At 28.2% G+C, this 17,059-nt stretch overlaps 1 protein-coding gene across 1 annotated transcript; it reads left to right on the top strand.

Annotated features, from left to right (window-relative positions):
* Positions 1 to 15,668: 15,668 nt before the first annotated feature.
* LOC107060150 (uncharacterized) lies at positions 15,669 to 16,859 on the top strand. The gene is made up of 3 exons (XM_015307654.1): positions 15,669 to 15,863; positions 15,981 to 16,325; positions 16,577 to 16,859. Exons 1-3 carry the CDS (start codon positions 15,717 to 15,719, stop codon positions 16,643 to 16,645), a joined length of 561 nt encoding a protein of 186 aa, XP_015163140.1. The 5' UTR covers positions 15,669 to 15,716; the 3' UTR covers positions 16,646 to 16,859.
* The last annotated feature ends 200 nt before the right edge of the window (positions 16,860 to 17,059 follow it).

The raw sequence follows: 17,059 nt of genomic DNA, 5'->3' as shown, positions 1-17,059 counted from the left end.
TAAGTAAGATACATTACATTATATACATGATACACTAATCTGATGTACATTTTATACATGATAAACTAATTTGATGCGCGAGATACAATAATATAAGCGCTGATACATTAATCTGATGCGTGAGATACATTAATCGTTAAGTAAGATACATTACATTTTATACATGATACACTAATCTGATGTACATTTTATACATGATAAACTAATTTGATGCGCGAGATACAATAATATAAGCGCTGATACATTAATCTGATGCGTGAGATACATTAATCGTTAAGTAAGATACATTACATTTTATACATGATACACTAATCTGATGTACATTTTATACATGATAAACTAATTTGATGCGCGAGATACAATAATATAAGCGCTGATACATTAATCTGATGCGCGAGATACACTAATCTGATGCGTGAAAATGAGGGACTTTGGAAATTTGTAAAACTTATAGGGGATAATGGTAATAAGTAAACTAAAATGTGAGATTTCTATAATTTTTCCTTATATATATAAGTTAAATATTATTTTATATTACGTGTCAAAATAAGCCTAAATATTGATAATTGGTGCATAATTTTATTGAATGGGTTCAAGATAATTTAAATTGGATCAATCTTAACGGCTTTTTCTAAATTTTTATTTTTATTTTTAAGGGTCAATATGAACTAATTCCCGCCTTAAATTATTTTAAATGAATCTTCAATTTTTAACCACGCCACTATTGACAGGTGAGTTATTAAATTCTTGTCTTGATATTGATATAACTTTAATTAGAATAGATCTGTCAGCTTCTTTAAGGTCTTCATATATATAGAGAATTTATTGATGTATAAATATACTCTTTGCTCTAATTTAGCAGGTGCATTTGTTTAGTGGCAGAGTCAGAAATTTTATTAATAGTATAGATATTAAAATTTTGTGAGACTCTACAAGACGTGTTCGATTTGAATTGAGACTCTAGAAGTATGTTCAGTTACAATTGGAATTCTTGGAGGCTGCTCAACCCTAAACCCTAGTTCATGCCTATATAAATGGTACTAAATTCCCTTAAAAGGCATCTTGAATATTCTGTAAATTGATGGAATATTCATATAGAGGTCAAATCTAAATCATCATAATTCGAGAAATACACCACTAACGGCCCTCAAATCATGGATAAATTTTAGGAGAGTAGAATCAAGGGATCAACATAATTGTACCCGCTATCTTGATGAATAAAATTATGTTTCTTCATATTTTTTTGTGATTACAATTTAATTTCTGTCACTTTAAAATTTGTTGTAAACAAATGGTGTCAACGAATAATGAGATGTGGCTATCAAAATAATAATAATAAAATATTGTGCTATTTGGAGTTCAAACCCAGAACTCCTCCATTCAAATGGACATTCATTAGCACCGTGCTATAGCTCCGCCCCTGCATTTGTTACTCGGTCAAATATAATACTATAGTTGTTAGTTACTAACTTACTCTATTACTGTTAGTTAAGGCATCATCAGTTACGACATACGAAAGGAGGTACTACTAATTAATGATTACTTCTCCTAATTATTTTCGCATTACAACTAATTCTGATGGGCCATATCAATTAGTATCATTTAATGATGTGAACATTTGCTGGGCTGAGAAAGCGATTCCATAATAGTATTGATCAAAGGCTATATGATGCCAACCCAAGAAGTACTAGAGAACTATTCACTCATTAACTTTACACGTCTCTTAAAACATGTTTTATTATAATATTATTAACTTTAAAAAATATTTTATTATAATATTTTTATTAATTGATGGATGGTCTTAACTCTTTACGTTTTTAAATAATTTTGAAATTAAATAATTATGATTTGGAGTAAATCATATTATTATTATTATTAGTGTATTAAAATTGATAAGTAATAAATTTATTTTTAAAATAATAAACAAATAGAAGTGAAGGAAGAAAATATTTCAAAACAGTGAAGATGGAAAATAGTAGTAGTATATATTATATACTCACATAAGTTACTTGAATTTATTCATCATCTTATAGAGTCGATCGCTCGTAATGTCACTTAATTAATAAAATTTATACAAAAATTAATATTAGTCGCTATAATGTAACATATTATTACTATACTTTATAGTTGAAAAGTAACGATCTCACTTGGATAATAACAAACAGCTCATAACCACTCGTACAACTTTTACATCTAATAATTTGAAGAAATCAATAATACCATGCAAATAATTTTTTAAATTACACAATGATAAAATGTACCCTTTTTGTGGTAGAATACAATTATACTCTTAAAATTTTATGTTCATGAAAAAATTGACCTGCAGAGATTAGTTTACATTTTTTTTTTAAAAAATAATGATGCTAAAATTTTTTGACCTCCAACCAAGTGATATGATTGTAAAGAAAAAAAAATATTTCTCTCGTCTTAATTTATATGACACACTTTTCTTTTATTCCATTAGAACGTTAAGTTTGAAAGATTCCCTTTTACCCTTAGCAAATAATTTACAGACACACAAATAGCTAGTAAAGAAATGTTTTAACCTATAAATTTCAATTTTTCAAAGCAGAAATTAAATTTTATGTCAAGTTAAATGATAAACATATATTAGAACGAATGGAAGAGTATTATAGCTTATTATGTACTCTATAATTTGAATTTAATTGAAGAGAGAGTTAGAAAGTGATTGATTTACGTAGGGTGGGTGGTTTATATGTTGAAATTTTCAACATATAGTACATGTTATTTAGTATATATATATAATGATTACTAACGTAGATAATTCCTTCCTCTTTCCAAACTTTATATAGGAGCTAGATCCACAAAATATTCACGTGTTCATCAAATTACTTTACAACAGAAATGGAAAACAACAATATTAATATTGTTATAAGCACTAGCTCAGTACAAAAGTTAGACAGGAAAACACAGGAAAAGAATAGAAGAATCCAAATGAAGTATCTTTATTCTAAGCTCTTTTCTCTTATTCCTCTCCATCTCTCTAAGGTATATTATAAACACTATATTTTCTCTCTCTAGATCTCTTTCCCATACACACACAACATCTTATTTCCATCTTAACAAACATGCATGAAAGCGCGAAATAGGATTCAAGCTAGCTTCATGTTAAGACAAGGTTTGGACTAAAGTTACTCAAAGTTCTACCTCCTTCTACTCTACTATGATTTTAAAAGGTATAGGGCTTCTTTTTTTTAGTTTTAAGAAGCCCCAAAATGGAGAAAGAAAGAGAGGATAAGAAGCTTTTAGCATTTTCATTGTGTATGCAACAAATTTTAAATAAATCAATCATAAAAAATATATGAAGAAATGAGAATATTATTGATTAAAACAATATGGGTACAATTTTGTTTGTTCTCTTGATTCTTCTTTCTTAATATTTCTCCGTGATTCGAGAGTTATAGTGATGTATTTTTCGAACTAGGATGATTGTTGTTAGTGGTGTATTTTTCGAACTAGGATGATTTGAAATTTATCTCCATGAAAGGATTTGTGGATTTCTTGAAGTATTTATTATCAAGAAGACTTTGACATATCTTGATCTCTTTATGAATATCAGTTTATGGGATATTCTAGATCTTGATCTTTATAAATACCCGAGATCAATTTATGGGATATTTTGAGATCTCTCTTCAAGGAAATATTATATGGTTTAGGGTTTAGTAGCCTACATGAATCCTAATTGAAATTGAAAACATCTTTATAGAGTTCAAACTCAAATTGAACACATCTTTTAGAGTCTTGATAAAATTTCAATGTCTATGCATAGCTTATAGGCAATATTATTCAGTAATTACTGTGGCTGAAGGTTCATACACTACCCAAGTGTGTCAGATTCTTGCTAATTTCTGATACTATCCACAACATCAATATTTGAATTTTTACTGTAAATTAAATGTCTATATCTTGTTTAAACATTTCTTGCAATAGCTCATGTCTCGCATATAAGTTTTAGTTATATACTTCGTTAGAGATAATATTTTTGAGTGAAAGATCAAAAATACCTGTAAAGTATGTTTTCTTTTCGAGTTTCATATTTTAATTATTAGGTGTGCAAGTTTTCTATCTGAACTATTGCCAACACTATTTATCAAAACACACCTCAACTATCAGGTGTTCCTTTTTCTACTTGAACAATATTGGTGATATTTCAGGTAGGAAAAGGGAGCAATTCTTAGTTGAAGTGTGTTTTGATAAATAGTTGGTCATAGTTCAAATTGGAAACTCGTACACTTGATAATTCTAATATGAAACTTGAATCTCAAGATACTTTAGGTGTTTTTTTTATATTAATTCAATATATTTTTTACCCCATCATTAAGTAATCTTTACTTGTTATAACAGGTAACCTGACTTTATATTATTTTCATAATTACAAATCTTACACTCTAAGGAGGCAATAAGTATTTCAAAGTGACTTAATTAACAATTTCAGGAGGTGCTGACACAACAAGACCATGTTGATCAAGCCATTACTTTCATTGAGGAATTAAAAGAAAGAGTAGAGGTATTAAAAAGAAGGAAGGATGAGGTGGTTGCACAAGTCACAGGTGATGATTCAAAGAAATCCATATCTACAACTTGTACAATAAAAACACCAACGGTTAAAGTTAGAGAGTTGGATTCAACTCTAGAGGTCATCATTTTAACAAGTGGTTTGCAAAAGAATTTCACATTGCAAGAGGTTATTAAAATCATAGAGGAAGAAGGAGCTCAAGTTGTTTCCGCTAATTATTCAACAATTGACGATACAATTTATTATACGATCCACGCTCAGGTAGGTAGTTCATATAGTATTTTCTTTTTATCTCAATTTATGTGACACTTTTTTTAGTTAGTACAAAAAGAATGGCTCATTATTAATTAGTGGTAACAATTTGACATTAAACTTCTCATTTCCCCCCTTAACGAGATGATTTGTAGACACACAAATATCTATGACTTATTTTAGATCATAAGTTTTGAATAGTATTCTCTCTATTTAAATTAATATGTTTTACTTCTAGTGCAGTTTAAAAAGAATATCATTTTTTATATTTAGTATCATTTTAACTCTAATATCCTACCTGAAATGTTTAAAAACCATAAGGTTCAAGAGACATTTTGATACATAATACAAATATTTCGTTTAAGATCACGAGATTTTAAAATTTTTCATATACTTTTAGAAAATACCGTGCTTTTCAAATTTACATAAAATAACTGATGGAATGTAAATTTTATTAGTATGAAAGATGATGGAAAATATTGTGCGTATAGCTAGTTAATTTTGACAATTAAATTAACAATGTTTTTCTTGTAATTTAATGTATGCAGGTGAAAATTATAAGATTAGGGGTTGATGCATCAAGGATCCATTTGAGATTACAAAAGTTGGTTTGCTAAATTTACGGTTCAGAGTTAGCATTGAAGTTTGATTAAATATTGTAATAGTACTATTATGCATAGGGATACTAGTCCTGGAGATAGCCCCTACTACGGGCACCTGGCTTGTAATGATAAGTTATTTATATAGTTAATATATATAAATATCCTTTTTAATCAAAAAAAAAAAAAACTTCTCAATAAGGGTGGTCACACAAATAAAAAATCGAATCAAATTGAATATCAAAGAAGAAAGTTGATACTTTTTTCAATTAGGTCTAGTTTTGTTTTTAATGGTAAAAATCGAAGAAATTTAATTTGATTTTGGTTTAATTAAAAAAAAAGGACCCAAACTGACTGTAAAGTACCTATTTAAAGATTATAATTGGAAAATAATCTTTTGCACTCTTAGTTCGTAATGTAAGTTTTTAGTTTTCATAATAATATTCCAGCATTCTTTTATGTTACAATTTCTAATGTAATTTGCAGTCTTTATTTTGATAATTAATCCCAAAAATCTATTTCATTCATATAAAAAATAAGTCATATAGTTGTCATCAGTAACGTTTCATTTGGTTATCATTAACATATATTTTGGTAATTCACAACTATTTAATTTCTTGCACAAGAAAAAATCCATAATAAGAAATTATATTAATTTTCTTGGAATGGATAAATTCTTGGACAATATTGCATACTATTTTCCCAAGGAAACAATATATATAATTTGGAAAAGGACCTAAAATATTATTAAACTATTGGAATTGGTACAAAAATATCATCCGTTAATCTATTGGCTCCACAATATCTCTGATATCAATTTTTATGTATCTATATTAATGTACTTATTACAAATGGCCCTATTAGCAAAAATAATTAGAACTTCCATTTAATACGTGATATCTTGTTATTCGTTGAAAATTTAATTAATCTAAGCAAATCAAAATCTCAACCCAACCCAGATCCACCTATTAATCCATACCGCCCAACTAGGAACTCCATTTTCCCTTCTCTTTTTTTATAATTGAATATTATCGGTTTTTATAATTAAAATCATTACCGCATATAATTTAAGAATTACATGTGTAGTTACTTATTTTCCTTTTGATAGTGTACCTATGGTGGAATATAGTCACTCTAGCCTGAACAACCTAAAAATGAACATGGTTTTTAAATGAGGCAATATATTAGGAGTGAAATTGTTTGCACATTCATTCAGCTTCCTATTGACTTGAGAACTTAACAATCTCAACATTACTCTCAATAGCTCTTATGATGATAAACCTATTTGGACATAAACTCCCACTGCGAACTTTAGTGTGGGGTCGATATGAGACATAAAAAAAGACAACAATGAGACTATCCAAACACTATAATTACAACAATTTTTAACAGCAATAAATATATATAACAAAAAATGCTAAAGCCTTTATATATCGACATTAGTTAATCATATCCAATGCCTCTAAGATTTAAGAAAATTCACCAGTTAGTTAAATTTCATGGATTCAATATCAGCCACAACCACTCTACTAAAAAAAAACATGAAATTAGTTTATATAATTTATTTATATGTTTGCTTCTTTAACTATTGATATCCTTACAAAAAAATTTGCAATTTTATTTTATTTTGTGCCTTATTTTCATTCCGAGGTGCATATTATATTATATTATATTATATTATATAGAAATGTGACGTTAGTGTCTCTATCTATTACTATCATAATGAGTGATTATTTTAGTAAAAAAAAAATGTCGCAAGCAAAAATGGTATTGCTTTTCCCCAATTTTCAAAGAGCGGAGGAACCACCATTGTTAAATAATGACCCAAAAAAGAAAAAAGATAAAAAAAGGTTTAGACTTGGCATAAACAGTAATTAAAACCTAATAATTAATATTATTAAAGTCGTAAATCGGCTATTGATAAAATGTTTGAGAAAATTGTACTCACAAGTTTATTTTTGAGTTGACCTAGACTATGTTGTAGGCCTAAACATGCAGAGTTGTTGAGTTTGTCCCACATCAAGATGGGGTTCATGACTAATTTTGATCTTCTCATATTTATGGTTCGGCGATTTTTTTCATCATGAGTTAGTATGTGAAGTTGAGAAACAACGTTCATTTTTTAATATGATATTTCATGGTTCAATCGATGTTAAGTCTCCGTATTATATTCTCTCCATTAGTTTGTTTCATATTGTTTGTCCAATTTTTTTTACACTCCTTTAAAAAATTATAAATAAAAAGGTTATTTTTACTAATATACCCTTCAACTCTTTTATAATACTAACTCTTTAATGCAATAAAGAATTTAGATTTAGGCAACGACTGCACTGTTTTGACAATGTACATGAAAAAATTTAATAATGGAGGAACATTTTTGGAACTTTACAATATTTACACGTGATTAATATTATTTACACTATCGTAATTAACTTTAAGAACGAAATGAAAAATAATGTTAATTAATTCTATCTTAATTTTATGAATTCTAAAAAATAATTTAAAACATGTATTTTTTTTTGTTAGTAAGGAAATAATATGAGATGGATAAAATATTATTGGCGCTTCAATTGTGCTAATTCATAAGTATTTGGTCTCCTCGTATAGTTTGAAGATTTCTATGAAGCTAATCTTTTTTGATAGTTAAAGTTCGGTAATTAATGTCGTTTATGATCATTTTGACACGCTGTTTATGTAAGATGGTACTATAACTATACTGTTATAGCCGTTTTCCCTTTATTATTACAAGAAAAATAAGACACGTGAAAATTGTAACATAACATGTGAATTGTGTTTCTTCAATTTCAATTTTTAGGACTCAAAATATTTTCAAAGCCCATAGTGGGACCATTATCATTAGTTGTCGTCAAATCTCCTAGATAACATACAGTGTGCAACATTATTTCATACTTTCCACTTGCTTTACATTTGACTTACTATTATTATTAGTAGGAAAAAATAACCTTAATTTTATCATAATCTCTAAAATTTTCTACATTTAAATAAAATTTCAAAAATTCTCTCTTTGATACATCACTCCCTTCTTGCTGATACATCACTCTCCTCTCGCTAATACATTCTTATTTCCTTCTCGGATACATCACTCTTCTCTCGCAGAAACATCTCTATTTCCCTCTCAGATACATCACTCCCCTCTCTGATACATCATTTCCCTCTCGGATACATCCCTACCCTCTCTGATACATCCCTCTCATATGTATCTGGATGTCTACTGATGTATCCGAAAGTCTAGTAATGTAGCTGGGAGTCATAAATTTTAAGGAATTCTTGTAATTTGAAAAATAGTAAGGAAATAATGTAATTAGCTTTTAACATTATAGGATTTATGTAAATTATATTTTATTGTTATTATAACATGTTAGGTCAACTTGAATGGATGAACCATAAATTCCAACTTTGAGGATACTGGGCTGTCAGGAAGTTGCAATAATTATGTCTTTTTGAATTTTGTTGAAATCTCAACAAGTTATAACTTATAATTTGATAGTCAAGTGCTGATCTCTGATTCTATCATTGTTGCGTGCCCAAAAAAGGAAAAAAATAGCATAGCTTGTAGTTATATTCTTGAAACCTACTAAAAAAAAACTATGTTGCTCGTATTTGTTCAAAATCATCATTGATTTTAAAGAATTCGATACTAGTATGGAAGTAATTTAGGAGAATAATTCGAGCAACATAAAAACAATGTAGTGTAGCTGATAAAAAGATGGTAGAGCATAATTACGTCTTTTAAATAACCCATGTCTGTCCTTTTTGCTTCTATTTCATCATTTTGTGTTTCATTCTTAATTTAGCTAAAAATTATATGATGGTCTTTTACCTACCAATTATAAGAAGTTGAAACTTGGCGGACAATGAGTTTTGCTGCTTTAGTTTTTTTTTTTATTAATTACAAATCATAATTAAGTAAACTATAATTATTTTACCTGATAATATTTTTAGTCTTAGCGATTTATTAAATTTCCTCTTCTTTTTTTTTGTGAAAGATCTACAATACCGTGCTGCTATAACTATATACTACTATCTTAATAAGTGCTTTTCCTTGACCATGAAAACTACGAATTGATAATGTCTGACTCAAATTAAACGGACCAATATAAGATCTCAAGCCCATATTCATTGAATGATGGATTCTTTATTTTGGGCCTTACACACTTGAAAAGAACACTTACATCCCAAAAAAGTAAAAATATTTATCCTTAAATGTCTCATATTTTCATATTCCTTTTTATTTTAAAATGACATATATTAATTTTTTTTCGCGTGCTGGAGTCATGTTGATATCAGCATCCACCTATTTTCTTCCTTTCTGATATCATGGCTGTATATGAATATACTCTGAAGGTATCAAAGAGTAACTGAGCAGGGTCTTCATTGAAGGACTGCTTCTTCCTCCTTGATACCATCAAAGTATAATATACTCTGGTGATATCAAAGAGTAACTGAGCAGGGTCTTCATTGAAGGACTGCTTCTTCCTCCTTGATACCATCAAAGTATAATATACTCTGGTGATATCAAAGAGTAACTGAACAGTGTTTTCATTGAGATTTGCTTCAATCATTCGATAAGATTACTAAACCATCCATGATACTGTCGTGGTATCATTGAGGTATGTTTCACTTCTTCCATATTATAATTTTAAAAACATAAAAATATATTTTCTACTAATTTAGAGTTTAATAAATATGATTGTGACTTTAATAGTCTTCTTTTAATTGTTTCTTATTTATTTCTTAAAAAAAGAGTCCAAAATCTTTGTTGATACCGATAGGATATCAATATACCGACGGAGTATCACATAGGATTAAGCTCAATACTATATGATACCAATATGGTATCAATATACCAACGGAGTATCACAAAGAATATATTTTCTACTAATTTAAAGTTAATAAATAAGATTGCGACTTCAATAAATTTCTTTTATTTCTTTCTTAAAAAAAGAGTCTTATCCTATATAATATCGATAAGGTAGAGTATCACAGAAGATTAAGCTCAGTCCTATATGGTATCGATATGGTATCAATATACCGACGGAGGATCACAAAGAATATATTTTCTAGTAATTAGAGTAATAATTAAGTTGTGACTTTAATAATTTTTTCTTAAAAAAAAACTTAATCCTATATGATAATGAAAGGGTAATATACCGACAGAGTATCACAGAGGATTAAGCACAAAAGTGATATTAACGTCATGCTGACATCATACACAAAATAAGAAAGGATAAAGTGGGGGTAAACACGTAAATAGTTTGGGTCATGGGTCCATTAGGGTTGAGTTGGGTCCAATTTGGGTAAATAGTTTCACAATTGGATCTATTTGCGTAGGTCTTCCTTAGGTAAATTGCCAGTCTTGGAATCTCTCTTGAATATTTTATCCACTACTTTGAAATAGGGTAACTTGTGAAAATCCCACTAGTTTACATTATAACAAAAATATTTTTGAGCGGTAATAAATATACACATTAACAAAGAGCGGTAAAGTCTTTACCGACATTAGTTAATTGTCATTAGATCTAATGTCACGATATCTGCTTTAGGGACATTTACAAAAGTGCTAATTGTTGCTAATATAAAAATACATATTTAGTGGCCATATTTAAATGCACGCTAGTTTGTAATATTATGAATCTTACCAAATTTGGTGCGTCTACGTACGTTCAGATACATGTATCTCAGGATACTTGCGGTCAAAAGTAGGTGTAATTTATTTTAGATACGTGTTAATCATACTAGATACACACTAGATACATGTATTTGCATGTATCTGGTGTGATTCACATAAATTTGGGATACTAGATGCATAGGACAGTCGTGAGCGAGATTTGTTATGTATCCCAAATACATGTGAATCCATTTGGATCGACAGTGCATCGAGAACAAATTCCACCTAATTTTAACTCATATATCCGAAGTCTGAACGAACAAAATCTGATGTAATATTACAAAGTAAAGTAAATCTAATTAATTAACTCCTAAATTAATAAAATACAAACGAAAAAACCATGTTTTATATCACAATTGTTTGATCACCTAATTAATTAATAAAAATAAACTCATTTAAAAGAAAATAGTGTGTCAGTCAGCAGTGGTGCGTGGGCTGCTATCGACTCCAGCTACTATGCAGCTAACTTCAAATGACTCCAAACTTAAATGAAGGAATAAAATATTGTGATGGCAACAAGAATCCGATTTGTGAGAATGCATGGATGGCGTCATTGCAATGAAGTAACCATCTTATGCACTTTCTGTTTCGACTTGAATTCACAATTTTAAGGTTAAAAATGATGAATATTAATCATCTGACTAACTCTCTTCCACGTGTATATTTAAAGATCACATGATTCAAAATTATTTTTATACATTGTATATCTTTAGTTTAAAAGATTATAAAATTAAATGATATTTTTGATATATTTTAACATATCTTTAATTTAAGATTATAATTTTAATTTTATTTTATTGAACTTTATATATCAAACTAAAAATAGATGAACAAATTAAAATTGATTTTAATTATTCAGTCAAGAATCTTGACTATATAGATATGTTTTTTAAGTGAGTGACCACTCATAATTGAAATATAGGCCGAATATGGCTGCATATATAAGTCATAGTCAATGGTCAATACAACTTTTTTTTTGTTTAATTATTTGGTTTACTAAAATATGTAGCACGTTTTAGGAGTTTGATAATACCAATTGTTTTGGTATGAAGTGATACGTAGCAGAAAGGGACAATCATTTTAATTTTATGGATGTATATTCAAATAAATGGTATAATTTTAAATTAGTGTTCAAATATGTGATTTTGGATGATGATTGTCCAAAAAATGTTTCAATAAAAAAAAGATTTGTGAATTCAAATTATGATTTCAATTTTTTTTAAATGTAAAACTTGAATTATAAGTTTATATATTTTGTAAAAAAAGAAAAGAAAAAGATTCATCATTTTAAATTTTACAAAATAAAAGGACTCATATTCAGCGACTGGCGTGAAGATATTGTACGTGTCATGTGAATTAAGGATTATATTAAAGCATAGCTAGTTATTACTATTGTTGACTAGTAAATCTTTATAAAATTAAGTGTATTTGAAAGTTTGTAATCACAAATATTTATTATAAAAAGGAATATGAAGATATGAATTTATCAATATGGAAAATTTATCATGAAGATATAAATTTATCTCAAAAATTATTGAATTTCGCCGAACACTTGAATTTATACGCAATATAGTATCATCCGGTTCCCTAACTAGGAACTAATTAACATGTGGAAGGCTGCATTGCAGTCAACATCTCCATTTGGGTCAGGATGACCGGTTTACAGATGTATGTGGAGTAAGCATAAATTATAGGTTACTAAATTATATACAAAGTGTATATTAAGAAAATATGGTAGGTTTGTCTTTGTTGATAATGTGTATATAGCTAAGTATATATATATATAGTATAATTATATATCATATTTTTGTATTTGCTTATATACATATATAAAGTATTATAATTTACTATTTTTGCTTTGAGATAGACAAGAAAAAAGTAGGGAAACTAACAAAATTTCACTAGGTTAGGAGTTGATTATTTAGATATATGTTAATTTGCGATATTATAAATCATATCAATTTTTTGTGTATTTAGATACGTCCAGATACATGTTTTGGTGAGATACAAGAAGTCAAAATTAGGTGTAATTTGTTTTAGATACAATATATCTAAGTGGATTCACATGTATATAGAATACATAACAAATCTCGCTCGCCTCCCTTCCCACCTTGTTCACCACTCCCCTATGTATCTAGTATCCCAGATACATGTGAATCACACTATATACATATATACAAATACATGGGCCCAGAGTGTGATTCACATGTATCTAGGTAATAAATATCTCACTCGCCTTTTTTCCTATCACTCGCCTCTCTCTTTCTATTTTAGTGAATTTGATAGCAACAATATGTATATCTAGATGTATATTTCTAAGCATATGATAGAATTTTTTTAATTAATAATAAAATACGTAATTAATTAAAAATTTGGACAAAAATAACATATATAATATGGATGTATGTCAAGATAGTTTTCCAAAAAAGTCGTGTGTGTCAGTGAGAGATGCACTAGATAGACTGGCACCGGCTGCTATTGAATCCAGCTCTCTCAGTTAGACAAAATACTATTCAAATGATTCCAAACTCGAATGGAATTAAGGAATATAAATTAGGGAAAATATATAATATGGATGTATGTAAACAAATATTTTCTAGAATGAGAGATAAAATGAGTAAAGTAAAGGAGAAAGTAAAGATATTTAAAGAAAATAAAAAAAAAAGTTAAAAATGATTTATTTTATTTTAAAGAAAATAAAAAATAGGGTATTTGGTTGTTTACACTATCGTGTCAATCCTGTTTAAAAAATGTCGTGCAAAATAGTTTTACAGTATAAATTATTGTGATGGTAACAAGGATCTGATTTTTAAAAATTATTATTATTATTATTATAGAGAAAGCATAGATGACATCATAGGAATGAAGTAAGCATCTTATGTAATTATTAAGTCAATAGTCAACATCAACTTTTTTGTTATGGTTTAATCATTTACTTTACTGAAATATATGTGGCACATTTTGCCGGTAGACACAAAGTTAGAATCAAAATTTTATTTTTTTAGGAGTTTTTGAATTTTAAAATGACAATTTTAATTGTTAATAATTAATTTTTAATTTAATATATTAAATACATACTTGATAATTTTTTTAAAAGTATAAATATGTTATTTAAATTAAAAACTATTAAATACAGGTGAACATGATCTGAATTCTACCCCGGCTCCATGTAGTTTCATTTGGTTCCCCTAGCTAGACACTATCAACATGTGGGAAATTGGCAAATCCTTTTTTGTCTAATTAAGTTAGGTTCAATGAGATTTCAAATGTGCGTATATGTATACAGTGTGTGTATTCATTGCATATAATACAATTGAGGCTACTAAAACGGCAAGCCATGATGGATTTGACCGTGGAATAAATAAGCATAAATTTTATTAAAACAAATTATGGCCTTCAACTTTTTTAAAGGTCATTTGACTACCATTATTACGATAGTTAAAAAGACTTTGCATGGCACAATTAACTGAATATCAATTGGTGGAGACAAAACAACTAGGTATAAGATCTACACAAAAATTGACATTTTTTCGAGAGGAAGTATCAAAAACACATTTAAAATGTCTGCTTTTTTTGAGTTTCATATCTAAACTATTGATAGTGTGAGTTTCATACCTAATATGTTGAACGGAATAGTTTTCTACTAAATCACATCTAAGTATAATATCCAACACCCTTCCCCGCAACCCCAACTCCATTAAAATTACGCTACAATATGTGCAAAATATTAGTTCACCTTCTTATGTGCAAAATATTAAATGAAATGACACGATAAAACTTGCTATAAATACAGTTGTGTTTCTTTGGACGGATGATTTTACTGTCTAACTAAAAGCACGTGACATTTTATTTGGTTGGGAAAATAGTTGGTAATTAATAATTATGACTTTCTCTAAATAAACTAAAGTCTATATAAACAGCAAATATTCAAGTTGAATCTTCACATTCCAGCTTGTTATGAGCAATAATGTCATATTTCAGATCTTACATCTAAATATCTAATTAACATTTGATTTAGATGAAGTTCGTATAATTCATATTTCAGATCTTACATCAAAATATTACAATGTTTGTTTTATAACAGAGAAATTATTCTATTTTTTTTTATCATTTCATATAAAAAGTCACTCAAATCACTTTTAACTGACACGGTATACAATATTTTTGCCGTTACCAAAATCACCCTTCACCTTGGTTTTGCCTGAGGTAAAATGTTAGCATTACCCAACAAATTAGGGTGTCATTGAGATAGGCCTAGCATAATAAATGTGATTTAAGTTGTGCACGGAGGACATATATTTATATTAATATAATTAGATTAAATAAATATTCAAGTTCCAAATTCAGAGTGTATATGTTGAAAGTCAAGATATACATTTATGATTAATCTCATGATGATGATGATGTATAAATAATGACATAACATTTATTACGTAGGTATACAAACGTTTATTCATAGATTGCATGTTGAGTGTTGGGCCCTAGCTAGCTACAATAATATGGACATCTTGTTCACATTGTTCTTTCCGATCCTTCAATATATCTATCTCCTATATATAAATGGAGAACGTATGCTTCAAACTTTACAAGATCAATCGATGATCGATTTATATCATATATCATAAATACAACAAATCAAATGGAAAACAACAACAACGTTGTTACTACTAGTTTAGAAAAGCTAGACCGGAAAACACAAGAAAAGAACAGAAGAATTCAAATGAAGTATCTTTCTTCTAAGCTCTTTTCTCTTATTCCTCCACACCACCACCACTACTCTACTAAGGTATGAACCCTATTTTAGTAATTAGCTTTGATTCAAACTCTGAATTTATTTTTAAAAATTCATTAAATATATACAAATACTTTTCCTTGACTTGTAAGTGAAACAATATAATTTCAGGATATGGTGACGCAACAAGACCAGATTGATCAAGCCATTACTTACATTGAGAAATTGAAAGAAAGAGTAGATGTATTAAAGAGAAGGAAGGATAAGATTATAGCACAAGGTACAAGTGATGATTCAAATAAATTCATGCCTTCAACATCTTGTACTACTATAAAAATACCTATGATTGAAGTTAGAGAGTTGGGTTCAACTATAGAGGTCATTTTAGTTAGTTGCTTGCAAAAGAAGTTCACCATGCAAGAGGTTATAATCATCTTAGAGCAAGAAGGAGCTCAAGTTGTTACCGCTAATTTTTCAACAATTGGCAATAAGGTTTACTATACGATCCATGCTCAGGTAATTCACTATGTTTTAATTTACGTGTCTTACAATTCTTTTTAGTCTATTTATATAAAAAGAAATTGGTATTGTAGATATTCGAATTTTTTTATATGCTTTCAATAAATACCGTGCTAGTTAAAGTATGAATTATATAGATGGAATATATACGTATTAGTAGTATGAAAGATTATGGAAAATAATATACATAGCTAGTTAATTTTGACAACTAAATTAACAATGTTTTTCTTGTAATATAATGTTTGCAGGTGAAAATTACGAGATTAGGGGTTGATGCATCAAGGGTATATTCGAGATTGCAAAATCTGATTTGCTAATTTTTTAATTACTTGCCAGCAGAAAAATAACTTAGAATATTGTATTATACTCATTTCTATTCTTTTGTTGGTTATTCAAGTTGGCATTCTTATTGTATTAGCAAAAAATTATCAAAATCAACAAAGGGTTATAGTAGAGTGATAATTAAGTGCTTCATCCTTAGCCAGAGGGCTTGAGTTTATCTTTACTGATCTTTAGCATATTTTCATCATTTGATCTAGGAGAATTAATACGAACCTCTCTTTTACTATTTTAGTAAGTATTTATTATTGATTATTTAATTTTTTATTTCATACATTCATTCATTGCTTCATTGACAATATTTAAAGATTAATATATTGCTATTAAACCTTATTCAAAGAAATTCAACAACAAGACCTAATAATCAAGTTTTAAACTAAATATTTATAGCG

Source organism: Solanum tuberosum, unplaced genomic scaffold, assembly GCF_000226075.1.
Source record: "Solanum tuberosum cultivar DM 1-3 516 R44 unplaced genomic scaffold, SolTub_3.0 scf00062, whole genome shotgun sequence".
Classification (NCBI taxonomy): domain Eukaryota; kingdom Viridiplantae; phylum Streptophyta; class Magnoliopsida; order Solanales; family Solanaceae; genus Solanum; species Solanum tuberosum.
Note: the sequence above shows the minus strand (reverse complement) of the source record. Positions and strands in the feature narration are given on the sequence as shown.